The following is a 27,684-nucleotide window of genomic DNA, read 5'->3' on the forward strand; positions in this document are numbered from 1 at the left end:
AATCAAGCAGCTTGTTTGATCCACATCAAAAGAGCACGGCGAAATCTCGCACGCATGGACAATATTCCAGGATAATAAAAAACCGGACAGCAAGATCTACAGAAGGGTTCAGACCCTGTTTCTATTTAACATATTCTAATTTTCTCACTAAATAGACGGGAGCTTCAGCCCACCTTGTTGAGCGTGTATATGTGTGTGTTTATTCCCCGTTTTGGATCACAATGATGCAAAGTGCGGCTGTTCTACCAACAGAGAGTCCTGTGAAGGGTGTCCCGGAGATACTCGGAGTGCCAATGCAACGTAAGGCTTTTCCACTTCCTTTTCTATATTGATTATATCATACAGAAATTGGCAGGCGAGCTCTGAAATGCTGCAGGGCACTGCTGTAGAAAAATATGTAGCGTTTAATTAAACTGGGTTGAGGGACAGTAAAGCCAGGCTAAAGAAGGCAGCGATGTTATTCTACTGGATCATATGTATTCATATTATTCAACTTACTCACATTACTTGTGTTTCATATTGTTATTTGAAGTGAGGGTGTTCTGCATTTCATTTCTATCTTCTGGTCCTCGTGGAATTTTGTGGAATGCTGTATGGATAGAGATTCTTTATCACATGTGGTCTATGTCTTGTTTAAAGTGTGCATTTGTACTGCTCACAGTGTTGTGTTTCCAAACTCCAGCCTTATGCACGAGTTGTACATGCTGGTTTTACACTATTAGAACCCATGTGCATATATAGGCCTAGGTTGTGACGTGTGTATAATAGTATAATACTCATCAAGACATAAACACTTTAAGTTTGTACTTTTTTATTTATCATACAGGAATATTCATATTCTCTACCTCGAGCGCATTTTCTTATTCTATTCCCTCGAGCTGTATGATAAGTTTGCTTCTGGTCAGAGATGAGACAGCTGTTTATTTGCAAATGAGTCTGGCCATGGACGAGAGATCAGATGCTCTCATCACCTACTCTCCATACCCCACCAGTTTGACTGACAGCTATTACTGAGTCATATCGGAATTATCCAGGCAATGTTTACGTATGCTTTGATGTTTCTGTTATAGCTGTGTTATTGCACAATTGTAGACTACATAATTGTACAATTATGTCAGTCTTATTATTGTTTGACACATAGGGTGTAGGCTATAAAACAATTATAGATTGTGATATGATACTATAGCCTACTAAAACAGGTAGTTTTAATTTTTATTTAAAAAATGACCAACGTGGAATATGTCACTACATTGTGTGTGCAGTAACTACTTTACCTCTCTGCATCAAAGCAAATAATTGGTCATTATCTTCGCATCGGCTCTTTATCTCAGTTTTGTTAATCTATGCTATAGGCCTATATAATCTGATCGTGCAATCAAGATGGAACTGGAATTGGATAAATTCCTGATTTAATTATTCATATGCGAGCCACGGAAATGTATAGATGGACCTAGACTATTACCTCTAATGTTGCTTTTAATCCACAATGCAATACTATATAGTTTATAACGCAGATCCAAACGAGCTATTGCTTCTTTCAGCGCAGGAGAGTATATTTTTGTTTAGAATCTAGCATAATTGATAATTTAACCCATTTAAAAGTGTATTGAATTGACCTTCATTTAGGCTACCTTATTGATAAAGATAGTGAACCATAATGTTTAATGCACAAAGTGAAACAATGCAGAATTGTGAAATAGAATTGGTTTAACCTATATAAATATATGTTAGTGGTGTATGCTCTTTAATTTTGTAAATCGAGACAGATTAAAAGATTGTGTAAAGATCTTGCCACTCAACCCCCCTTCGTGCATACATGCTGGATTTAATACCGGATTACTCTAGGAATAAAAGCAATTTAGTATTATGTATCTAAACGTTATTATCATGATTAATATGGCTGTTAGCATGCTCTTATGAATAAGGGTAATTATTCTAAACCGTTTGGATACAAGAGACGTTTAGGCCCCAAGAAAAATAAGATTATTTCCTGAATAGAGTTTACAGCCTGTTTGCTTTGAAGTGTAGTTCATGCAATCTACAAAACATATGAGCTATAGGTCTATGAGCTCAATGTGGCCTTTGAGCTCTATAGGCGAGCTTGTTCCTATAGGCTTTCTTATTTGGTGTTACGATACTGTAGCTAATAAGCACATGACTTGGGTGATATGAAACACTTTTTTAATCCTGTTAAAAAACACACTTAGCCTCTGCTAATCGAAATACAGTAAACGAGCATGATAGATTTATGTTATAGGCGATGCATATATTGTAACTGAGAAAAGGAAGCGTATAGGATCACATTTGCTGAGATTTGAGGACCCCTCTTGAGGAGGCTCACAAGAGATCTTAAGTGGTTTAATCGTGTGATTTATAAGTTATGCAGAAAGAGAGAGAGAGAGAGAGAGAGAGAGAGAGAGAGAGGGAGGGAGGGAGGGAGGGGGGGGGGAGGGAGGGGGTGTAGGGGCTATTAGACATCGAACGTGAATACTGCCAAGATTGGCTCTCGTGCTATCCTTTCAGTACCACCACTTCCACCACAGCATAATGCATAAAGCACCATCAAATCAGAAGAAGTCTTTCGTTTTTTGTGGATGTAAAATACACCTATCTTTCATTTTAGTTTTGTAAAAAGTATTATTAAAAAGCCATGTACTCCATAGTTATCTCATTTGATTGTGAAGTTGATTGGGAAATACCTGTTATGCCCATGTCTGTATAGGTAATGCCACATCGCAATAGTAAAATTAAAGAAATTGACCTTTGCAGCATCTCAAAATGTCTCTCCTGTACATTGTATAGGCTACCGTATCTCCTTCATAAGTGTATCGTAAAATCAACCCTATATTTGTGCATGCTTAGCTTAGGCCTTTTGTATAAATGTAGTTGATTGAGCAGCCCTCCAGAAACTATAATTAAAAATGTAAATGTTTTACTCTTCAAAAATGTATCCCAAAGTAGGCTACAGTATGAAGATGCACATGTAGGCCTACTGTATTGTAATTGTTTTGAAATGTTGTCGTGACCTCCACAGCGCACATTAAACAGCTTGGTATGGGTGTGATTAGATTACTGATTAGGCAGTGTGATTTAAATAATTATTTATTTAAAACAACAATTAGCTTGAGATAGGCTAATTGCAGACATACTGTAGATACAGTAAAAATATTAAACTGCTCGAGCACAAGAAACAGCACCTCCTTCCCAATTATTTTGTGCACAGAACAGTGCTTATTGCATCCGTTTTCATGAGTTTGAGGGGTCAGTTTCAATTTCGATAATCTTCATGCCCTCACCCACTATTCTAATATATTGAAAAGGCAATTTAGTCTACCATGAGAAGTCGCTCTTCATCTTGTCATTGTTCACATGCGCTACCGTTGCACTGACGACAACGGAGATTGAGGGAAATTATTTCCGAAATGTCATATTCTCAAATGAAAAAAATAAGATGGCTATAATAATAATAATAATAATAATAATAATAATAATAATAATAATAATAATAATAATAATAATAACAATACTATTAATATGTATTATTCTATCACATTATATATATATATATATATATATATATATATATATATATATATATATATATATATATGTATATATATATATATATATATATATATATATATATATATATATATATATGTTTGTGTGTGTGTGTTATAAATATAAAAATAACTCTGGTTATTTGCTTTTGCATAGCCTAATCTTATATCACATCAATAGTGACACTATGCTGGTGTTAAGATGTTGATGGTAATGATGGTGTATTGTTTTTAACACTATTAGGCCTAGGCTACTGCTCCTCCTTATAGGTCCGTTTTTTTCTTCATGTTATTTATTACTATTACTATTTAATACTAGTTGGTTTCGAATCAGTGGGCTTATCCAATCAAATCCACTTCAAGGCTAAATATTGTGGCACTGGCACAGGCCTTTGATAAATCTAAGTCGAATGAGTGGCATGATGACACAATTTACTCTATTTGTTTTCATCGAGGGTCACAATGATGAGGAATTAGGCTACATGACCGATTTTGTTTAACATCATTTTACCCGGCTCTGATCTTATAAACCTGCCAGGGCAATGCTCACCTGTCTTCTTGCACTATTCCAGCACCAATATTTTCTCTTAACGCATGGTGTGTGCTCTCTCGCTCTCTCCCCCCAGAAATCCCCCAGTGTGCGGGCTGTAGTCAACACATCCTCGACAAGTTCATCCTGAAGGTGCTGGACCGCCACTGGCACTCCAAGTGCCTCAAGTGTGCTGACTGTCAAGCGTTGCTGGCAGACAAGTGTTTCTCGCGGGCGGGAAATGTGTACTGCAAAGAGGATTTCTTCAAGTGAGTTCCACTTCTTCATCTTAAAACATTCACCTATCTTGTTTAAATGGGAATTTGGAGAATTTGATTGTAGCAAGCTAAGTGACATTATATGTAAAAGTGATTTACTTTAATTGTGAGCTCAAAAATGCCAATAAGATTGCACTGGGTTTGACTTGTAAAATCTGTGACATGATCAGAGTGGTCTGTGTTGCGTGTTGCTTTGGTCTGAGGAAAGATTTGGTGACCACATTACTCATGGACTAGGTTTGACTTCACTTGATCATACAGGACTAGTGCCAGTGAGGATTTTCCTCTTTGCATAGTTTACTATCATAATATAATGATTTGAGATAATGGATGTGTTATAAAACAGGCTTGTGTCAATATTTAGTGACAGGAACAACACAATGAGGTTAATCAAGCTGAACATCCTACAACATCCTCCTGTTTTTTTGTCCATGTTGAATACTTATGTTGGATAAGACAGAACACATAACACTCAAACTTTCAACTCCAAAGACACTCTATAAACAAATTCAATTTATTACTGCTCTACCAGCCTTAGCTGGACACACAAAACAGCAACTTTGAATTTCTTCTCATCCCTCTTTCTCTCCCATTTGCTTCTATCTTTTTACGATTGAATTTCTGAGGCATTAAAGAAGAAAATTAAGTTAGACTTTTATCCAAAACAGGATCAGTACTGGCTTTTACTAAATCATGTTTGAGAGGTTTTAATGTCAGTAGCTTCAATGAGACCTAAAAAGCTTGCGAGTCAGAGAGTGGAGGCTAACTTTATTAGGCGGCCCTGGGGACAATAGGGGGGATTTTTGATGTTAAAACTGCAGCGATGCTGTGTGTGCACTATGGGGATGCTACCGGAGACAGGGAGAGGAGTAGAGATGATGGGGCTTGGGCCTGGGCTGGAAACTGGAGTATAGTGCTGGATTTCCCAGCCGTGATGATGAAACTTCTCCTTGGTCTAAAGGAAGGATTTATTTCTCTGTATAGGCTTTGTGATTTACAGCCCCTCCTGAGTCAGTGCTTTATTGGTTCTCTTCAGCCTGTTTACTGTGCAGGGCTCTCTCTACTGGTTCTTATAGCCTCCACTACCACTACATTGATCCAGGCCATTCGTCAAGCTGAGGACAAGCCCACCACCAACACAAATACATTCCACCACTGATGCTTTGCCCCTCTACAACTAACACAAGTAGTGATACAGATACTATTATTACAGGTGGAAGTGGCGGTTAAAACTATGCATGCTACGTTATAACTATGTTATAAGGCCATGTTATCTTCAGCCTCTGAACAGTGGAGATGCATCCACCTGTTCTGTGTGGGGTTTGTATATCTGATGGCAGGTGTGTATGTGTGTGTGTGTACTTTCAGGCGGTTTGGAACAAAGTGTGCGTCGTGCCAACAGGGGATCCCTCCGACCCAGGTGGTGCGGAAGGCCCAGGACTTTGTGTACCACCTGCACTGCTTCGCCTGCGTCATGTGCAGCCGGCAGCTGGCCACTGGGGATGAGTTCTACCTCATGGAGGATGGCAGGCTGGTGTGCAAGGAGGACTACGAAACAGCCAAACAGAATGGTAGGTTTCTGACTGGGCCATCCTACTAGTCCTATGGCCAATTGGCCATCAAACACCCTCCAAATATTTGGAGTGAATAATTCAGTCTTATCTCCCTGGTTGATAAACTGTCATATTAAGAACCTCTTCAAGGAATAGACTTGACATTAACTATCTAGAGCTGGTGTGATGCTCTGAGTGATGGGTCCAGCAGAGTCCAGCAGTGGAGCTGTGGAGAGAGGTGCAGGAATTAGCAGCCCATTCAAACGCATTCAGACAGGGAGTTCAGCAGACAGCAAGGTGCAATTAACTCCTGTATGTACAAGAATACTGAAGCATTGAGGAATCACAAGAGACAGGGGGATAGTGAAGCGACAGAATCATCATAAACCTAGCCGGATGGGGTTCCAGTGTCTCTCAGTGTCTCTCAGTGTCCTGCTTGGGCATTCAATCTCCAGTTGCTGTGACCTTTTATGGATCTGATTCTGAAAGCTCTGCCTGTGTATTTATGGAGATTTCCATGGCCCACTGATTGATTATGTTAAGTGATGCGATGTACTTTTACAGTGGGTCCACAATAACTCCCTTCTTCTGGCATTCCCTGGGGAGATTTATGTCCCCTACAGCTAGAGTGGGACAGTTTCAGAAGGGTATTGACTTACGATACAGTCCATCCAAGCAAGTTCTTCACATGTATTTTCTAGTTGATACATAGTAAAACCTATATGATGTTTTCAAAAGTGAAAATCCACAAGTTGATTTCAATCAAAAAATGTTGCAAATATTGCAAACAATATACTTCCAGAAAATCTTCTAGAATCCTTGTATGTCTTTCTCAGATGATTCAGAGGCAGGGGCAAAGCGACCACGGACCACCATCACAGCCAAACAGCTGGAGACCCTTAAAATCGCCTACAAGAACTCTCCCAAGCCAGCACGCCACGTCCGCGAGCAGCTCTCCTCAGAGACGGGGCTGGACATGAGAGTAGTGCAGGTGTGTGCCTCAACAGGATCTCTAATACCAAGCTGAGCAGTTGTCTAGTTGGACTAGCTTAAGATAACATCCTAGTGATAATATGTAGATATATACATGAATTAGAAGTCAAACGTCTCTACTCCCACAATGGCAGGTGTGGTTCCAAAATCGTCGTGCAAAAGAGAAGCGTCTGAAGAAGGATGCAGGACGGCACCGTTGGGGTCAGTTCTACAAAAGCGTCAAACGTAACCGAGGGGGCAACAAAGCAGAGAAGGAGAGTTCAGCTGACGATGCGGGACTGAGTGACAGTGAGCTCAGCTTCAGAGGTCAGTATGGCTAACCCAACCCCAAACCTCCACTTCACATCTCTCTCTCTTCCTCAACTCCTCCTCCTATTCCTGTCTTTCTCCAAAATGGAGCCCACATGAAAAGAGAAGCTTCGGCTGTGCAAATTACATTTTAGACATCCCCATGTTTTTATGGATGTTTGATGTTTGTGAGCCTGTTTTGGGGACTCATAAAAGTCTCAAGCCACTTTTAAAAGGAGGCCATTTTAACGAGAAATGAAAGCCCCGTAGCAGAAACTCTATAAAGGAGGTGAAGCTTTTAGTCAATTAGAAGGAAAGTGCTCTGGGGCATTGTTGTTATTGAAACAGCACTGGAGGGACTGCCGGAGACAAATATTTTGTATTGCACGCACAGACCCCCTTTGTTTGAGCTTAAGGTAAATCACGACTCTTTCAGCCTCTTACTAAGCGCTGGGGGAACACTATGAAGCACTACACACCCATGCCATTTACCTAGATGAAATCCAGATTATGTTGCCTCAATAAAATGGTTTCATAACGGCACTTCATTCTATTTAAAGATAAAAGCTGTATAATGTTGATATAGTTGATGACAGCACCATAGAAGTGTTAAAACCCTCTCTCCCTTCTCTCTCCAGATGACCAGATCCTGTCAGACTTGGGCCACACCAACAGCCTGTATGGGAGTGTGGGCGACGGGGGAGGGTTGAACGGAGGCTTCTCTCTAGACGCTGCTGGACAGCCCTATCATGACATTCGGGCTGGCAGTCCCTACGGCCTCCCCCAGTCACCCTCGTCCATTGCCTCGCTGCCCGGCCACACCCCGCTGCTCAACAACCTGGGCTTCACCATGGACAGCGTCATGGCCCAGGGGGGGCAGGGTGGCGTGGGGCAGGCTCTCAGGGCCATGGCAGGAGGCCCCACCTCTGACCTCTCCACGGGAAGCAGCACGGGCTACCCAGACTTCCCCACCAGCCCTGCCTCATGGCTGGACGAGATGGACCACTCCCAGTTCTGAGCTCCACCATGAACACAGCAGACTGACTGGGGAACAGAGACAGACAAAGCAGGCTTTTTACATTTCTATTTCCCTGAAACTGATATTGTTTGTTGTCCAATAATGGATGTGGAAGTGGTAGCCATGCCAGACAGGCTACACTTCAGCTACCCTCCCACCACTACAGAGTAAAGGATGTGTGGAGACCCTCCACTGACTTGAGCAGAGCAGTGGCGCCACACAGAACAGAATGGCAGGACGAAACACAACTGAATGTTGAACTTACACTGTATTATCATTTTTTTTAATGGATATATTTTTTTCCATTCTCTAAAAAAACTGGATTTGACATTTCCAGCATGAGTTTCTGCATTGGGATGGTGTTTGTCATTAAACCCTGAGGCAAGCCCAAACAGCCATCAGCAATGTTAGGGCCACAATCTAAATGGAATCCCTAAAAAAAAGAAGCTTCCTGCATGCTTCTGAATAAGGAGGATCACTGTTCATATAAAAGCCTTTTACATTGGCAAGGCACTTTACACTTCTCCTCTTTTGTACATGGACAGCAACAAACAGAAGAGAGATGAATGCACAATGCAACCCAGCAGTGTTTCTTTTGAGAAATCATTTCAAACAGTGACACAAGTCTAATTTTACAATGCTACGTTTTTTAAATGTAATGCTGAAACTAACAGCACTGGGTTTTTAGGATGTTGGTCTGGCTGTCTATACAGTGTGGGAGCCACAGATTCTTCTGTGTACATGAGGGGGAAGTCGCTTGCTTCAAACCCATTCTCTTCTGTAATGTAGGTGCTTGACTTGTTCTTCTCTGTGAATGATCTGTAGTCCTGGGGGTACACTTTTGTCAGTATTTATTACTCTGTTGTCCATACTCCCAGAATATGCTCTCTGCTAGAAGTTGTCGTGACCCAATGACAGTAGGATAGAAAGAAGTGCAAAGGCAACCCAACAACAATGTGGAAATTCACATTTGATATCCTATTTTATTGGTGCAGCTGACAACATTGGGAATCCTGTCTCATTATGACAGATACAGGAACAGAACAATGGTTTTACTAAATGTTTCATTAATGCAGTATATTTATGTATCTGAGAAAACACACACCAACCTAATCTTGACTGAGAAACATTCACTGTTAATGCTGAAAAGGCATAAACAGCCATCCTGGCTCCAGTAGCTTTGGCTGCTTAGAAGCTGCTATTCTCTGTCAACAGCTGTAATATCACTCATCAAAATATACTGAACAAAAATATAAATGCAACATGTAAAGTGTTGGTCCCATATGTCATGAGCTGAAATAAAAGATACCAGAAATGTTCCATACACACAAAAAGCTTATTTCTCTTAAATGTTGTGCACAAATTTGTTTATATCCCTGTTAGTGAGTATTTCTCCTTTGCCAAGATAATCCATCCACCTTAAATATCAAGAAGCTGATTAAACAGCATGATCATTACACAGGTGCACCTTATGCTGGGGACAATAAAAGGCCACTCTAAAATGTGCAGTTTTGTCACACAACACAATGCCTCAAGTTTTGAGGGAGCGTGCAATTGGCATTCTGGCTGCAGGAATGCCCAACAGAGCTGTTTCCAGAGAATTTAATGTTAATTTCTCTACCATAAGCCGTCTCCAACATCATTTGAGAGAATTTGGCAGTACGTCCAACCGCAGACCACGTGTAACCACACCAGCCCAGGACCTCCACATCTGGCTTCTTCACCTGCGGGATTGTCTGAGGAGGGGGGAGGGGGGTGGGCCTGGCTCCCAAGTGGGTGGGCCTATGCCCAGGCCCACCCATGGCTGCGCCCCTGGCTGTGTTAAATCCATAGATTAGGGCATAATGAATTTATGTAAATTGACTGATATCCTTCTATGAACTGTAACTCAGTACAATCTTCGAAATTGTTGCATGTTTCATTTATATTTTTGTTCATTTATATAAATACATGCAAAAGGGATTATCAAACGTAATACTTAGAGCCACTGTAAAGCAGCTGATGGCCTGATTGTCATGGTATCTGAATATGCTGTTGTGTCGTGCGTTACAGGCTGCATCTTAGGACCCCTACTGGGTGAGATGAGAGGTTTTACAAAATCTCAGTCTTGTGTGATGGTGTTGGTTTCAAGACTTTCATGTTGTTTCTAAAGACTTACCACCAAAATAAGTGTACAAGGGGGCACTCTCTTGAAGAACGAAAATGATCTAAGATGCCATGAAATAAACAGAGGTAACAAAATGAGATGCAGACAGAATAGAACAATTCCTGTAAAAACATCTCTCAAAATCTCAATGTCTGCTAATTTATATTTCTTTCCGTGTCAATTGCCAAATGTCGAACCAGCTGAAAAGAGCATACATTATGCCAACCAGAAAGCAAACGAACAAAAACAAAAAGGAAAAAAAATCACATGCAAATATATACACACACCAATATACTTTTTGTTCAATCTGTTGCCTCAGAACTTTGCGTCTTAAATGTTGTAAATCTTGTACAGTTTCAAAAGGTGTTGACAGTCTTGTTTCATGAGCGCTATTTATTGCCATGTGTCTTTGAAAAAGATGAAAAAGATAACACTGAAACTATTCATATATGCCTTCTGTGCATTGGTATGAACTGTGTACAGTAAAATCTATATGAGGAAATAAAGCTAAAATGTCTTTGGATTAAAGTGGGTGTATTTCTCTTTAATGTTTACATTTATATTATCATCATCAAGCAGATAGCAGATGCAGTTAGAAGAGATAGGTCTTCAGACTGCAGAGGAAGAGGATGAGCAACAACTCAGCAGTGGGAAGGACGTAGCTTTGGCCGGCCCACCACTTAAGAACCAGAAGGAAAGAGGAAGGACCATGATTAGTGTTTCCTTCTCATAGGGAAAGGTGTGACAGACAGGCAAAGCAATGCCCTAGGGATTGTTCACTCAATTTCTATCGTTTGTCAATCTTGTTCTTACCTTGTAAGAAGCATATGGGCCAGGAGTGACTGCCACCTATGATTCATATTTTATTACTTAGCTATGACCATGCACCACAAGGTAAGAATAGCATAAATTACCTCAAACAGTGGTGTTTAATATCACTCACTTCAGAAGAGTAATCCCATAGGATTGTAGCTACGTGTTTATTGAAAATGTAGAGAACATTATTTTCACTATTATAGACGTCTATATACAGTGCATTCAGAAAGTATTTAGACTCCTTGACTTTTTCCACATTTTGTTACGTTATACAGCCTTATTCTAAAATGGATTAAAGAAATACAAATCCTCATCAATCTACACACAATACCGCATAATGACAAAGTGAACATTTATAAAAAAAAACTAAAACAGAAATACCTTATTTACGTAAGTATTCAGACCCTTTGCTATGAGACTCGAAATTGAGCTCAGGTGCATCCTGTTTCCATTGATCATCCTTAAGATGTTTCTTCAACTTGATTGGAGTCCACCTGTGGAAAATTCAATTGATTGGACATGATTTGGAAAGGCACACACCTGTTCATACAAGGTCCCACAGTTGACAGTTCATGTCAGAGCAAAAACCATGTCATGAGGTCAAAGGAATTGTCCGTAGAGCTCCGAGACAGGATTGTGTCGAGGCACAGATCTGGGGAAGGGTACCAAAAAAATGACTGCAGCATTGAAGGTCCCCAAGAACACAGTGGCCTCCATCATTCTTAAATGGAAGACGTTTGAAACCACCAAGAATCTTCCTAGAGCTGGTTGCCTGGCTAAAATGAGCAATCGGGGGGGAATGGCCTTGGTCAGGGAGGTGACCAAGAACCCAATGGTCCCTCTGATAGAGAGCTCCAGAGTTCCTCTGTGGAGATGGGAGGACCTTCCAGAAGGACAACCATCTCTGCAGCACTCCACCAATCAGGCCTTTATGGTAGAGTGGCCAGATGGAAGCCACTCCTCAGTAAAAGGCACATAACAGCCCGCTTGGAGTTTGCCAAAAGGCACCTCTCAGACCATGAGAAACAAGATTATCTGGTCTGCTGAAACCAAGATTGAACTCTTTGGCCTGAATGCCAAGCATCACATCTGAAGAAAACCTGGCACCATCCCTATGGTAAAGCATGGTGGTGGCAGCATCATGCTGTGGGGATGTTTTTCAGCGGCAGGGAATGGGAGACTGATCAGGAACGAGGGAAAGATGAACGGAGCAAAGTATAGAGAGTGCTCAGGACCTTAGACTGGGGCGAAGGTTCACCTTCCAACAGGACAACGACCCTAAGCACACAGCAAAGACAATGCAGGAGTGGCTTCAGGGACAAGTCTCTGAATGTCCTTGAGTGGCCCAGCCAGAGCCCGGACTTGAACCCGATTGAACATCTCTGGAGAGACCTGAAAATAGCTGTGCAGCGATGCTCCCCATCCAAGCTGACAGAGTTTGAGAGGATCTGCAGAGAAGAATGGGAGAAATTCCCCAAATACAGCTGTGCCAAGAAGACTCGAGACCGTAATCGCTGCCAAACATGCTTCAACAAAGTACAGAGTAAAGCGTCTGAATACTTATGTAAGTGTGATATTTCCATTTTTTATTTTAATACATTTGCCACATTTTCTAAAAATCTGTTTTTGCTTTTTCATTATGTGGTATTGTGTGTAGATTGATGAGGAAAAAAACAATTTAATCAATTTTAGAATAAGTCTGTAACGTAATTTTTTTTTGAAAAAGTCAAGGGGTCTGAATACTTTCCGAATGCACTGTATAATTTAGCTGTATGTATTTTTAGATATAGGCCTATTATAAATGTGTATTATTGTTGCGTCACCATCTTTATTGCAAAAATAAATAATTACAAACAGAACTTTAAGCTAGATATTATTTTGATAGAGGTAATATGCTGTCCATTGATCAGCACAGCAATTGATAGAACAGTAGTTCTGAGCTTAATTCAATATTACACAGGTAAGCTAAGTTACAGAAATCAGGAATGCAGACAGGCTCTATCTATCTGAGCTACTGTGTCCAACACACCACCACCTATTGTTATGTTGGACACCTACTTAACAAAAAAGGGTGTTATTATGATATATTTCTTTCAATTACATATTTTACTAAAATAAAGGTTTAAGGAAATACAGGCACACACCACATTATTACAAGACAAAACAGCTCAATCAAGCCGATCTTGTAAGTATAAAAGCAAAGCTTGGATTCATTTAATTTAAAAAAGCATGAAAAGGTAACGTAGTGGGATAATGTCTTACTGTTGTGTGTGAAGAATCCAATACTTTACCTTGTATGCGGTAAAAATCACATTGTGGAAGCATCTCCTCTAAGAGTATGAATTAGGCTGTTTGAGAAGGTTTGAATCCTAAGCAACCTGCCTACGCATAGTGTGAAGTACAATACCAACATAGCTACTGTAGTAGTTCAAAGCTGTGTGCTGTAAAACCTTAGTAGAGCATGGGTGGAATAGGCATTGTGGTGCTCAAGTGAATTTCCTTTCTTTTTCGGCTTCAGACCAATGCCTATTCTCACTTAAAACATGTTTTTTTTTGTTTTTAATATTCTTACTACTTTGGGTGAACTATCCCTTTAAGGATGAACTGATAATAAATATCACACACATTCAAAGATGGTGATCCAGTTAGTAACCAGTGGTGGGTGTTGGTTTTCTGTGTCTGCTAGTCCTTGGCCAGTAGTGTTTGTTTGTAAGCCCGTACACACCACTCCCCACTCCCACCCATAGAAGAGACAAAATGGGGGCAGAAGTAGCACATCTGCTTAGCTGCTGCAAACACTGATCCCTCTGCTACTAAAGACTGCACCAGATTGCAGTTTTGCACAGTCAAATCTTTCCTTAATTCCCGCACTGTTAACTAATTGTAAACTGCTTTGTGAAATATGGATAAATATGCTTTTTTTCCTAAGAGTGTATCTAGAACCAAAAAGGGTTCTTCGGCTTTCCCCATAGGAGAACCCTTTGAAGAACCCCTTTTGTTTCAAGGTCGAACCCTTTTGTGTTCCATGTAGGACCCTATCCACAGAGGGTTCTACATGGAACCTAAAATAGTTCTACCTGGTACCAAAAAGGGTTCTCCTATGGGGACAGCCACAGAACACTTTTTTCTAAGAGTGTAGATATAGAGAGCAGCATTAGGTATGGCATAAATACAGTGTATATTACACATCATAGTAAATTAACTGAATACGACAAGGCTCAATTTGAAGTTCCTTACAATTCAGCATCACTAAAACCCATGAGCTAAAGCAGTCTTGTTGGCTAGTTATCTGCAATACACTGGCTACATATTCATAGTCAAATGGAAACAAATAGAATGTAAATATAACTCCTTAATAATATCTCCGTTATCTAGCCTTTTCGGAGTCATAGCAGGCGTGTCCTATACTTAAGTATCATCAATTTGGTTGTGTTTTAGCTATTCCTGTTGAGTAACAAGAAGAAAAGATCGGTCTAGCAGAACAAGCACGTCTGCATAAAACGCCACAAAACAAGCTGATTTTATTCAGCCATTGATTAGACAAGCCATGGGCATTAATGGATAGCCTTTAATAGTGCTGCATTACAAAGATAAACAGCGACAAAGACAGTTAGGATAATTTACACGGCACTTACAGCACTAGTATACAAATAAATCTAGGAAATTCCTGCACTGTTGCTTTTGCAAAGATGACAAACACAAGCACAAATGCCATTATCATCGATCTGAGGCTTTTATTACAAAGTTCTTGAAGGCAACAATTCTATGTTCCTTCTGAAGGAAAGGAATACATTAACATGTAAATAGATATTTGGTTCAGTCTAAACTTAATCTTGGACATCAAGACAGGATATTTTTCTCCTCAAATTATGGTTTATTTTAATGTTGAGCGATGGCTGCCATGACAGAGTGTAGCTTTAAAGGGGTTTGAGTCACAGAGAGGCCTTTCAATGACAACTTCAAGGTTGTTCTTCTGTTTTAAATGAAATTAGGTTAGTTTCACTGGGTCATTATAGCTGAAATGAGATAGTTCACATATAATTAGAGAGAGGGAGGGTCGTTAACAGGATATTGGCTTCAGTGCGTGATGAGGTTTTGCATAAGAACATTCTGCTGAGAAGAACCATATAGACACTTGAGTGTCTGTGGAGCAGCTTTGATCACTATCACCTTGAGTAGCAGCAGACGGCAATGCTTGTTAATCATGCACTAAACACACGGCTTTGCAACAAGAGACTTATCGAGTCCTCTTGAAGATATTAGAGGGATGCATTTCAACAGCAGAGCTGAGATTTTGCTTACTGTTGAATTCCAAGCGATACTGTTCTGAGGACTAGCGACTGGATTGTATTAAGCATTGGCCAGTACAACGACATGCCACTACTTTTAGCCCCCAGACTGGGGAGAGTAAGACAGGGGGAGAAAAGTGCTACAGCTCATCCCTGTAACAAACCTTGGCCATCTGTCACTAATGGTGTTAGAGAACCATAGAGGCGACTTGTAAAAATGCATAAACGTTAAGTAAAGAAGGTTGAGCAATATGGGCTGCGATTTGAGAGGAGGCAGTGTCAAAAGTGAAAAGCTCAGAGAAAATTGAGGCCCATAATGGAAACATAATGGGCTTAGTGTCACAGTTGTGCAGACATGCCCGGGGAGCATGCCGTCACCGACTCCTACCCCAACCCAATTGGGATTTAGGAAATTACTGGAAGATGGGCGAAACAACCTTTTGAAATATACCGACAGAATAATTCCTGGTTGTGTAGGGAATGCATAATCTCTCTCTCAGATACCGCAACAGAGCAGACTGTCTGGGCTGGACCATCTCTGTTCTGTATGCTGGGGCCATGGTGACTGACAGACAGCAGTCAGCCGCAGCAGGACTCTTTTTGGTGACTGTTATTTAATGCCTCATGTTCAGGGAGATTGAAAGAGGGATTACAGCATGTCCCCATTGTTTGTTCAAATGTGCATTAGCTTCTTTATCAAGCTGTGGTTAAGAGCTGAGATTCCAGATTTAGTATTCTCATCAGGTGGGAGGGAGGGGGTGCCAAAGAGACTGCTCTGATCAGAAGAGCTTACGAAAAACTAAAGCAGATTTGGAGGCAGCCCATGTGTTGGCTATTTGGAGAACATCCAAATATATCTTAAGTGACATAATAGAGGGTGTGGGTATGTGGGGTGGGCCAAGGGAGACAGAATGTGCTCAGTGGACAAAGGGTACACTCAAATGAAGAGGCCTGGCCAGGCAATGTGATGTGTGTGCTGCTATGGTTACATTAGTTAGCATAGAATAACTTTGACCTGATGTCCATTACTTACATTTCTCCGTGCTCCATCTGAATATAAAATTGCATATTATATGTTTCTTTTTGGACAAATATAGGTTAAATTAGTTTTTTCTTGTCCAGTTTTATATAGGCAAGGACGATACCAACTAAAATGCCAAATAAGCAGTCAGAATAGATAGGTAATAATAGGTAAACTTCTGTAGAAGTTTAATGTTTTTTGACCAATGTACATAAGCTCTCCCAATGTCTTTCATATATAAAAAAAAAATCCGGAAACACAAGACAATCGAAGGTAACACAAAATCCGAAGTGCAAACATGACTGTAGTGTAATCAAAGGAGGTGGTCTGAAAAAGTCAGAGAAAAACAGAAAGAACCTAATTTTGGTAGAACTCGTTTATTTAATAGCGATGATGATGGATGCATTCATTGGGATGGGACATGAGAGATGATGAAGTGGTGGGTTGCACTTTCAGAGTGGGATGACCATTACTGAAAGAGCTGGATGCTAGGTCTAGGGTGGGGTGGGCACGGGCTGGAGGGGAGGAGAGGGAGAGGAGGGGATGGCGAAGCTGGGTCTAGCCCTTGGGGGCGGTGTACTGGCGCAGCAGTGAGGAGATGGCACTGGATTCAGTGACCTCCTCGGGCAGTGAGCCCTCCTGGTCCTTAATGGAAGGGTCTGCCCCAGCCTGTAGAAGCAGCTCCACAATGTCAGCAAACTCACACGCAGACGCTGCAGGACGGAGAGGGGGGGGGGGGGGGGGGCAGAGTAACAGAAGAGGGAGAGAGCAAAGTGAGAGAGCGCAGGGAGAGAGAACAGAAGGAGAGAGAGGGGGGGAGACACAGCAGGGTGAGAGAGAACGAGAGATGGGAGAGAGAGAGGGGGGAGAGAGAGAGGAAAGAGATATCATTGTGATGCACTTCAGAGGTAAAAGGATCCAGGATTGACTATACAGGTAACATGCCATGAAAGCAGCCATTTCCATATATCATTCTGGGTGGTATGACAAGACAGAACATAGTAAATCTCATTGTTCTGACAGCAACTTGAATATACACTTATCTGTATATATCTTACAGTACCCAAATCACTAATAGAAAAGGATCACCTTTAAATATCTCCAAGGTCACCTGAGGAGACATGATGCACACAACTACGTCTAAACACAGCCTCTAAGCATTGGTGTTTATATTCCTGAAGTTTTTAACCTGAGTGCAGGAGTCAATGAAAAGCTCATATGGAGGCCCATTGACATTGCCCTGAACCTGTGGTTGGCTGAAACACTCAATTTGTGCCCGATTGGCAATTTGTGTCCCACTAAAAGGACTCACAGGCTACGATATGAGGAGAGGGCTTGCATTTTCTTAACTCAGTTAGCGAGTCGCAGCGCTGATGCACCTAGATTCCTCCGTGCTCAGAGTGCTTTTCTCCGCCAGTGTCAATCGCTCTCTCCTCTTAAAGAGAGCCCTCCTGCTCTTGTGTGATGGGCTGATGTCAGCAGGAACGGCTGATTGACAGCAGGCCCTTTTAACCTCCAGCCCAGAGGTGGCTAAAGTGCCGCCCGTTCTCAGCAGGGAGAATAAAAAAAACAGCCTTAGTTATGTCAGGTTCCAGATTTTTCTTCTTCTTCTACATTTTTATTTTTTGGCTGCGTGCGCTGTACGGGGCCTTGGCCTGTAAAATCCTCATCCCCACGGGAGTCGTTGAGAAGGAGAACAATTTATAGTGTGCAGTAAACCCTCAATTAATCATTTGCCAGCCACTGTGGCCCTGTGCAAAGAGAGGTGGAAATGAATTTTCATTCTCTGCTATTTGTCTCCTAGAGTTCATCGCTTATGTTTATTAGTTTTTTTTTTAAAGCCCCATCCTCATGTCCCTGCCTGGGTCCCCAGTGGCGTGGTGGTCTACTGTACGACAGCCACGTGCCCAGTCCCCACCCTGTAGTCACCCAGCCCAGCCGGGGGCCAGATGGTGTCCCCACACACACCAAGGGCTCAGAGGACATGGGGGCCGCCCATGGGAGGGGGTATTGAGAGTCTGAGGAGCACTGTTGATTTCCTTGGGGAGACCTGGTGATTATTACACACTGCCCCTCCATACGCACAGACACACACACACATAGACCATAGATTAGACACAAGCACATGAACACACACACATACACACACAAACACACACACACACACACAGAGAGATGGAGAGAGGGAGGGATGAAAGAGACGCTGATGGATGAAAGGCACCTTAGATAGCAACAGCAGTAAAAGAGGGAGAAGAGAGGGGGATGAGAAAGAGGGAGGCAGAGAGGGAGACAGATGCAGGGCCAAGAGAGCAGATGGTGCATGGTTCCCCATCCATCCCCATACAATTGTTCACACTCATAAACAGAGATGCAATTTACAGTACATGTACACACAACCATTCATACACAAACATAGCCTATATACACATATTCACCCAGAAATCTAGATTAAAATCTCTGATATCCGGAAGATTTTGCTTTATGACAACTCCTTACCATAGTGTAGCGCTGTCTGGCCCTCGTCATCCTGTGAAAAGAGAGTGAGAAATGTTAAGAAACCTGAGAAGAGCTGAAGACAAACAGGTCTAACTTGCAGACCCTTAACACAGTAATAGGGACAACAATGTTTATCATAGAGACAAAAACCATTGCTCTGTTTGTCATAGAACAATGAAAGAACCTTAGTCTTGTCAGTTGTAAAGTTCTTACTTGTGGCTTGCAAACTTTGCAGTTGAGAAAACTGTTATTATTGACTAAATCAAAAACCCAATGATTTCACCATGAAGGGGATTATGTGAAAAGATGAAATATTGATCTCAATCTGAGCGAACAATTAAACCTTTCAACTTGGGAGAGACTCTATAGCAACCTGAGCCAGTGGAACCAATGGCATTAGCCCAGTAGCTACCCCTGAGCCCTGGCTGAGCCCTCCCTGCCACAGGTTAACACACTGTGGCCAATGGACCAGGAAGAGCAGGCAGACCTCCGTGCTCAACAGGCTCTGAGGTAGGGTGACACGGCCAGGGTCGAGGGACAAAGCCTGGGCGTCTCTCGTCATTGTCCTGGGGTGAGAACGTGCTAAATGCATTACCCACAGTGGCCGTCCCGTCACACAATGGTGTTAGTTACAAAGGAGCAATCTGCCCTGAGCACGGCCACCGTTTGGGACAAATTGAAGTGGTATATGTGGTCTGTGAACGGAGCGGGGGCTGATATGAAGAAAGACAATATTTGGGACGGAGGTCAGCGGGGGTGTAAATCCTGTGGACTGTATGTGCAGGCGGCATGAGGCCGGGAGTGAGGGGGTCGGTGTAACACTGACAGTGTATGACACGCATCATCAAGGGGGATTCATCTCTTAATTACCACTCCAGCATGCCTTTTCATTCCATAATGATGACAAACTGCTATACTGTTGTCACCAACTAGCCGCAGGATCAGATGGGAACAATTAGAATACCTGTAGCCACTGAGCTAACTGGCTGTTTCTTTAGTAAGGTCTAAGGCTGTCAAAACCTGACTATCAGCATCCAGCATAGCCGCAGGAACAGCCTTTCTGCTACTTACAAGATAGAATGAATGAAGGGTATAACGCCAATCAGATCATATAAAGCAGCATGAAATATACAGTCAGGTCCAGAATTATTGGCACACTTGATAAAGATGTGCAAAAAAGACTGTAGAAAATAAATAATACAAATACTGAGCTATATTGCATGCAAAAAAAAGGGGAAATTATATTATTTTAACACAATTGCTCAGAGAAATAGATTTTGTTTAACAAGTAATAATAATCAAGAATAAAAAGATAGGGGTCAAAATGATTGGCATCGCTGTTTTCAGTACTCCAGCACCCTACCTTCGCAAGGACAACGACACTGAGCCTTTTTCTAAAATGTTTTATGAGATTGGAGGAAACATTGGGAGTAGGGGCGTAGGAGCTGGGAGGGACATGCCCCCCCCACCAATAAAAAATAATATATTCATACAGTTAGGGCCAAATATATTTGTACCCTTGCACTTTTCTTAAATAATTCCCTATTTCTTCTCAAATAAGTTGAAAAAAAATTAATAATAATTGGTCTCCACACATTGTTATTGGATTTTCAACATTGCAGAAACAATTTTATTTCTGTAAACTTAAGTTTACAATTTTATTTAGAAAATAAAGACAAAATGATTGGCACCCCGGAGCTAGTACTTGGTTGCAAAGCCTTTGGACAAAATAACTGCAGAGTAATGCTTCTTGTAGCCATCGATGAGCTTGCTGCACCTTTCTATTGGCAATTTGTCCGACTTCTCAGCAGGAAACTGCTCTAATTCTTCAATGTTTAAAGGGGTGCCTTCCACCAACTGCTGTTTTCAGATCTCGCCATAGGTTTTTGGATGTAATTCAGATCTGGACTCTTTGGTGACCACTCCAGAACAGTCCAGCATCTCTTCTTGAATCATTCAGGGTGCTTTTTATGTGTGTTTGGGGTCGTTGTCTTGCTGGAAGACCCACAACCTTCAATGGAGACCAAACAAAATGTCACTTAGGGCCCCCAAAAGGCTAGGGCCGGCTCTGACTGCATGTGTGGGTATGGATGTGGGTAAGCAGATGAGTTCAGATTTTTTTGTGGCCCCCACCCCCATCAAAGTTGCCTATCCCTGGTCTAGATGGTCTATTGCATGTGTTAACTTCATGCAGGCGAGATGAAGCTATGAGGATACCCACTGACAGACAGGCAGGCAGAGAGAGAAAGGCAACAAACAAACAGGTAAGATAGTGAGAAGTGCCTCTCCAAGCTCATACACTGATGATCTGCCATAGTGTGAATCAATCTGAATGAGTCTAGAGGGTGAAGTGCGTTAACTTCATGCAAGGGAGAGGCAGCCATGATGATATTTAATCTTAGAGTGGAGATTGATTCATTTCAGTTTGACCTTTCATGCTTACCTTTTAACTGTGTATGTTGCTGTTTATTATTACAGTATAATAACTGTATTATAAGTTGAAAATATGACGTTAAGTTTCAAACCATACAGTATGTAGAGCAGCAGTAGTAAGAAGCAGACATAGGGGAAGTGAGAAAAATACTAGGAAATGAATCATACAGAAAGAGTACAAAATGGTTGTTTAACTGAATATATCCACATTAAGTCACACTGGTATTTAGTACAGTATGAATGGCCATGGCCCTTAGACTGATTGGACTGTATCAGTGTAAGTGCCCCTATGCAAGGCCCCCCTGTAATTTTGCCCATTTGTAAGTTAATATGAGTCTGTATCCTTTTCTCAAAAGTCACAAGAAATGAGCATTTAAAACCTGTTTTTCAAAAAAATATTGGCCAAAGAGCTCTACTTTCATGTCATCTGACTATAGCACCGCCTGGAGTTCAGAAGAGCAGACGAAGGATATCAATGATTTGGAAAGATTGATCTGGTCTACTCCCACTTCATATGATACTCTATTCTAGTCATGGCTCATCCTATATAGCTACTGGTGTATACACCTTTTCTATTCACATATTGTCCATACTGTCTATACACACCTTTCACATACATATATTTATATTCTGGACTCTGGTCCGGAAGCTAAATTCCTGCAATTCTATCCATTTAGCCATGGGGTTTGTACTGTGTATTTAAATACTGTATTTTATGAAACATCACAGCACAGTTGAAAAATATATGGCAAATAGAAATCAAAACTGGATGGTGTTCAGAGATAGATGGGAGGGGTTGAGGGTAGCTGAAGGATGGGACTGAAAACAAACAAATGATAACTATTGTAAAATATACTGTGTTCGTAAAATGTATATAGTATGTATAAGCTGGAAGTAGAAGTGTTGTTGTCCATTAGTTTACTCCAATTAGGGGAGGGGTGGTAGGATTATTGGAAAATAATAAAGGAATATATATATATATATATATTTTATGGGGGATTGGAAATGATGCAGACAATTACATTGATGGAGGCCACAATATATCTGCAATATTAAAACTGATTTACCCCCTAGAAAAAAATACTGTATTCTCGACATAGACTACATACAAAAGTATGTGGACACCTGCTTGTCGAACATCTCATTCCAAAATCATGGCCATTAATATGGAGTTGGTCCCCCCTTTGCTGCTATAACAGCCTCCACTCTTCTGGGAAGGCTTTCCACTAGATATTGGAACATTGCTGCGGGGACTTTCTTCCATTCAGCCACAAGAGCATTAGTGAGGTCGGGCACTGATATTGGGCGATTAGGCCTGGCTCGCAGTCGGCGTTCCAATTCATCCCAAAGGTGTTCGATGGGGTTGAGGTCAGGGCTCTGTGCAGGCCAGTCAAGTTCTTCCACACCGACCTCGACAAACCATTTCTGTATGAACTCTTGCCACAAAGTTGGAAGCACAGAATCATCTAGAATGTCATTGTATGCTGTAGTGTTAAGATTTCCCTTCACTGGAACTAAGGGGCCTAGCCCGAACAATGAAAAACAGCCCCAGACCATTATTCCTCCTCCATCAAACTTTACAGTTGGCACTATGCATTCAGGCAGGTACCGTTCTCCTGGCATCCGCCAATCCCAGATTCATCAGTCGGACTGCCAGATGGGAAAGCGTGATTCATCACTCCAGAGAATGCGTTTCCACTGCTCCAGAGTCTAATGGCGGCGAGCTTTACACCACTCCAGCTGACGCTTGGCATTGCACATGGTGATCTTAGGCTTGTGTGCGGCTGCTCGGCCATGGAAACCCATTTCATGAAGCTCCCGACGAACAGTTATTGTGCTGACCTTGCTTCCAGAGGCAGTTTGGAACTCGGTAGTGAGTGTTGCAACCGAGGACAGACAATTTTTACGCGCAACGTGCTTCAGCATTTGGCCGTCCCGTTCTGTGAGCTTGTGTGGCCTACCACTTTGCGGCTGAGCAGTTGTTGCTCCTAGAAGTTTCCACTTCACAATAACAGCACTTACAGTTGACCGGGCAGCTCTAGCAGGGCAGAAATCTTACGAACTGAGTTGTTGGAAAGGTGGCATCCTATGACGGTGCCACGTTGAAAGTCACTGAGCTCTTCAGTACGGGTCATTCTACTGCCAATGTTTGTCTATGGAGATTGCATGGCGGTGTGCTCGATTTTATACACCTGTCAACAACGGGTGTGGCTGAAATAGCCGAATCCACTAATTTGAAGGGGTGTCTACATAGCTCATTCTAATATTTCTACTGCTGTATATATAATTCTCAGTATATCTTGTGTAAATTCTTCCGGTGTATATACACATAGATTGCATTTGGATAACTGTTACAGTACTATTTGGGTTGTTAATTGGATTCGTTCTGACATTTCAAGACTTTTATTTTAAGTTTTTATTATTTGAATGTGTTCTCCAATCTCATAAAATATTTTAGGAAAATAGTATTGCTAGAGTATTGAAAACAGGGGTGCCAATAATGTTGACCCCTATCTTTGAGATTTTTTAAAATTACTTTCCGATTTTAGCATACAAAAAACTGTAGCTCAGTATTTGTATAATTTATTTTACATTTACATTTTAGTCATTTAGCAGACGCTCTTATTCAGAGCGACTTACAGTTAGTGAGTGCATACATTTTCATACTGGCCCCCCGTGGGAAACGAACCCACAACCCTGGCATTGCAAGCGCCATGCTCTACCAACTGAGCTACAGTCTTTTTTGCTCATCTTTATCAAGGGTGCCAATATTTCTGGACCTGACTGTATGTCTAAAAATGTATAGGTTTAAGTACAGGTTCAATTGCGTCCAACATTTAAGTCGGTTCACTCAATATTGACCCTTATGTGAACAGCAACAAACAAAGTGTTTCACTTTCAATATCAGTAAATCCTCTATTTCTTAGCCCTTGGCCCTAGCCATTAACCACTGAACACAACCATTAGTGGAACCAACCCAGTGTCAGACAGAGACCGTTGAACCATCCTAGAGCATGAGGGGGAGATCTCCTACACTGCCTGGTAAAGCCTCTCTCCAAAAGCCCAGAGATCCTATTGTTTACCCTGAGCAGCGCCACTTCAGGGGCCTGCTGATTCCATTAGAGAGGTCAATTCCCCCAAGATGGATAGAATACTGATGCAAATGCCCTCAACCATAAATGGTCGAGAGGGATACAGTATTTTCCTATGGTCTGTCCCTATGGCAATGTTGAGTTTTCAGTACAATGTGAGTGTTAGGTTCACTCAGCTAAAGCTGCAATAAATCATGAATGGGTATTAATGCCACTTGATGTGCAGAGTATTAATATCAAATTCACATAATAAGTACAAATGCCTTTACAACTAATTGGCTGAACAGACAGATGCATATCCGGACAATAAATGCATGTCAGTGCGTAGACGCTGTCACACACACTCACACACTGTAGTTGGTCTATTGCCCTACACAATAGAGGAGTGGCAGATGTTTAGTGCAGAGGCAGTGAGTGGGACCTTGACGCACACAAATACATACAGGAATAATTAAACTGTAAGGGGTTTAGGTCTTAATCTGCTCCCACTAATCTGGTGTTAGTCCTGGACGGCTGGGACAGCACGGTGTGCAGAGACACTCCCAGGGTATGACAGGGAGAACACACGCAAGAGTTGGCTCATACAGTACATGACGCACAACACACACCACAATTAACACAGATGACCAGCGTATAAAATAATACAGAATAACAGCATATAAAAACTAAGATTAACAGCGTATAAAAGTATACAACACATGCATGATGAAGTAACCAATGCAAAACTGAACATGTATCATGTAAACCTAAGTTTGTATAAAAAATATATTAACTTAAACAGACTAAAAACCATGTCTGTACATTTCAGTAAAATTATGAAACCAAAAGCACCAGGTTACCTTTGAAGGTAAATACTGTATGTAGGCTAGGCCCCATAGTATGTGGCAGTGGTATCCAGAGGTAGAACACTTTGCTGCAGGTTGGTGCACTGTGGCTGAAAAAATGTATGTTAGGTAAGGTGGGGGCTCTGGTCTTTACTGGGCACTTTAATGGGCTGCAGTGTGGAGGCTGGCTGGCCCTGTGTGTCTGGGAGCTAGAGGGGGGTCACAGGCCCATCCTCCTCTCACCGTTTACTAATGCTCCAAGAGGGGCTTGATGGAATCAGGGGAAATTGGATTGTCTCTCATTTTCTTTGGGAAAAAGGAGGAGACTTCCTAGCGGGAGGTAGCTGTTTTCCATGTAGCCTTCCATCCCATTATGGAAACACATCAGAGTTCTTTACTATTTTTTTTTTTTAATGTCACCAAAGTTTTCCTTGCATTGAAAAAATGCCTAGATGAATGTCAGCATACAGCTCAAAAAAGCAGGGTCTATACAACAGATAGAAGCGGGGGTAATATAATACATACTGGATCTACTGGCACAGAGGGCAATATGATTTGGAGAGGTTCACCATAGAAATGGATTGCTCTATTTGTGTGATGGCAGTACTACCTTTTGCTTACACAAATCTATCATTCCTTTTAGAGATTGAGAGAGGAATGCAACATTATTTGAATAGGTCTGCACAAGTGAATCAAACAACTACAGTCTACATCTTTTTGTCTGGCTGCCTTTTTAGTGTGTCTCTGTGTGTGTGTGTGTGTGTGTGTGTGTGTGTGTGTGTGTGTGTGTGTGTGTGTGTGTGTGTGTGTATGCTTGTGACTGAGTCTATCAATATGTCCATCTGGGTTTATCTATTTGTTGGTAGCAGCCAAAACTCTGGAGGATGCTCCAATCAGATTACCCTTAGAGGGGAGTGCTGGAATTCCCCTTTCCAGTAGCATGGGGGGAAAGAGTCCGCAGACAGAGAGAGAGAAATAAGACAGATAGACATGAAGACGATAAAGATGATAAAACAGAGAGAAAATAAATGGAGAACGTGAGAGAGAGACACGAGATAGGGACGAAAGGGTTACAGAACAAGGTCTTTTCAGTCCACCACAGCAAAGTAGGTTTGTGTCTACATGAGCCAGACACAGATTCTGTAGAGAAAAAAGCTCTTTCAAATCCACTGCCATCTGTAGAACCTGCTGCAGCATATGAGGCAGCAGGCAGGGCTTGGGTTTGTTCTCTCCATGGCCAGCCACTAAAAGCTTTCTTGTTTTCATACCACAGCAATCCGGCAACGGCATATGGTAGGTGTGCTGAAAGCCATTGTAGGATTTTTATCCTTTAACACCATTCTCTATTGCAGCTAAATCTCACTCTCTCTAACAGGCACCCCCATTCTCTCACCCCCACACCCCCCCCCCACCCCTCTCTCTTTCTACTCTCCATCTCCCACCCCCTCTCTCTCCCTCCACTGTCCCTGACAGGCACATTAAACAAGTGGGAAAAATGGACATGCAATTATGATTTATGATCAATGCATGCAGCTGCAGCTGACTTTTATAATGACAATGGCGCTGGGGAGAAGGGAGAGAGAGGGGAGAAAGGGTGTCTCCAGGGCCTGCAGTTGGACTTGTGAAGGGAGAATCGATAGAACCCTTGGCCATTCATATGCAGATAGCATTATGATGAGCAGGTGCCATTAATCAGAGTCCCATTAAGACAGAAGAGAACGGGCTGATCCCGTCTCTGACGACCTGCTGCACGATACTGGGTCCTCTATGGTACTGTCTGTTTTCTTTATGGTACTGTATTCCATCAAAGCAGATCACAGGGCACATACAGCGCACTGATAGGCTGAACAGATGTCTCCAGACCAAATACAGACACTACTGTACACGTCCGTTTGGAGTTCAACACAGGAGTGGAGCTCTGCACTGTCATTGCTCTTTCTATGTTTTAATTTTTTTACTTAACCGAATATCCATGATTTTCTTGTAAAGAGACAGCAGCTTTTGTTTGTATGATTGTGTGTATTTGCGTGTCTGTGTCTGTGTATGTGTACAGTGCCTTCAGAAACGATTCACAACCCTTGTCTTTTTCCACATTTTGTTGTGTTACACAGCCTGAATTTAAAATGTAAATGGAGATTGTGTCACTGGCCTACACACAGTACCCCATAATGTAAAAGTGGAACAATGTTTTTAGAAATGTTTCAAATTAATAAAAAATGAAAAGCTGAAATGTCTTGACTCAATAAGTATTCAACCCCTTTCTTATGGCAAGCCTAAATAAGTTGCATGGACTCTGTGTGCAATAATAGTGTTTAACATGATTTTTGAATAATTACCTAATCTCTGTA

General features: G+C 41.7%; 2 protein-coding genes across 2 annotated transcripts in view; one reads left to right on the forward strand and one right to left on the reverse strand.

The window, feature by feature from the left end:
* Positions 1-221: 221 nt before the first annotated feature.
* LOC311130205 (LIM/homeobox protein Lhx4-like) lies at positions 222-8,219 on the forward strand (the record flags this gene model as incomplete). The annotated part of the gene is made up of 6 exons (XM_084162903.1): positions 222-300; positions 4,187-4,358; positions 5,736-5,938; positions 6,757-6,911; positions 7,048-7,219; positions 7,840-8,219. The coding sequence occupies 6 exons, from the start codon at positions 222-224 to the stop codon at positions 8,217-8,219; spliced, it is 1,161 nt and encodes a 386-aa protein (XP_084019029.1).
* An 8,629-nt stretch (positions 8,220-16,848) lies between these two features.
* The window catches only part of acbd6 (acyl-CoA binding domain containing 6), a 53,386-nt gene continuing 42,550 nt past the window's right edge, over positions 16,849-27,684 (reverse strand). Inside the window, exons 7-8 of the mRNA XM_084163328.1 lie at positions 18,988-19,018; positions 16,849-17,204 (exon numbers count right to left, since the gene is read on the reverse strand). Coding sequence (XP_084019454.1) covers positions 17,050-17,204; positions 18,988-19,018 — 186 coding nt within the window. The 3' untranslated portion in view covers positions 16,849-17,049. The remainder of the gene's footprint in view (positions 17,205-18,987; positions 19,019-27,684) is intronic.

This window comes from Coregonus lavaretus, assembly GCF_964263955.1.
Source record: "Coregonus lavaretus genome assembly, chromosome: 6".
NCBI lineage: Eukaryota > Metazoa > Chordata > Actinopteri > Salmoniformes > Salmonidae > Coregonus > Coregonus lavaretus.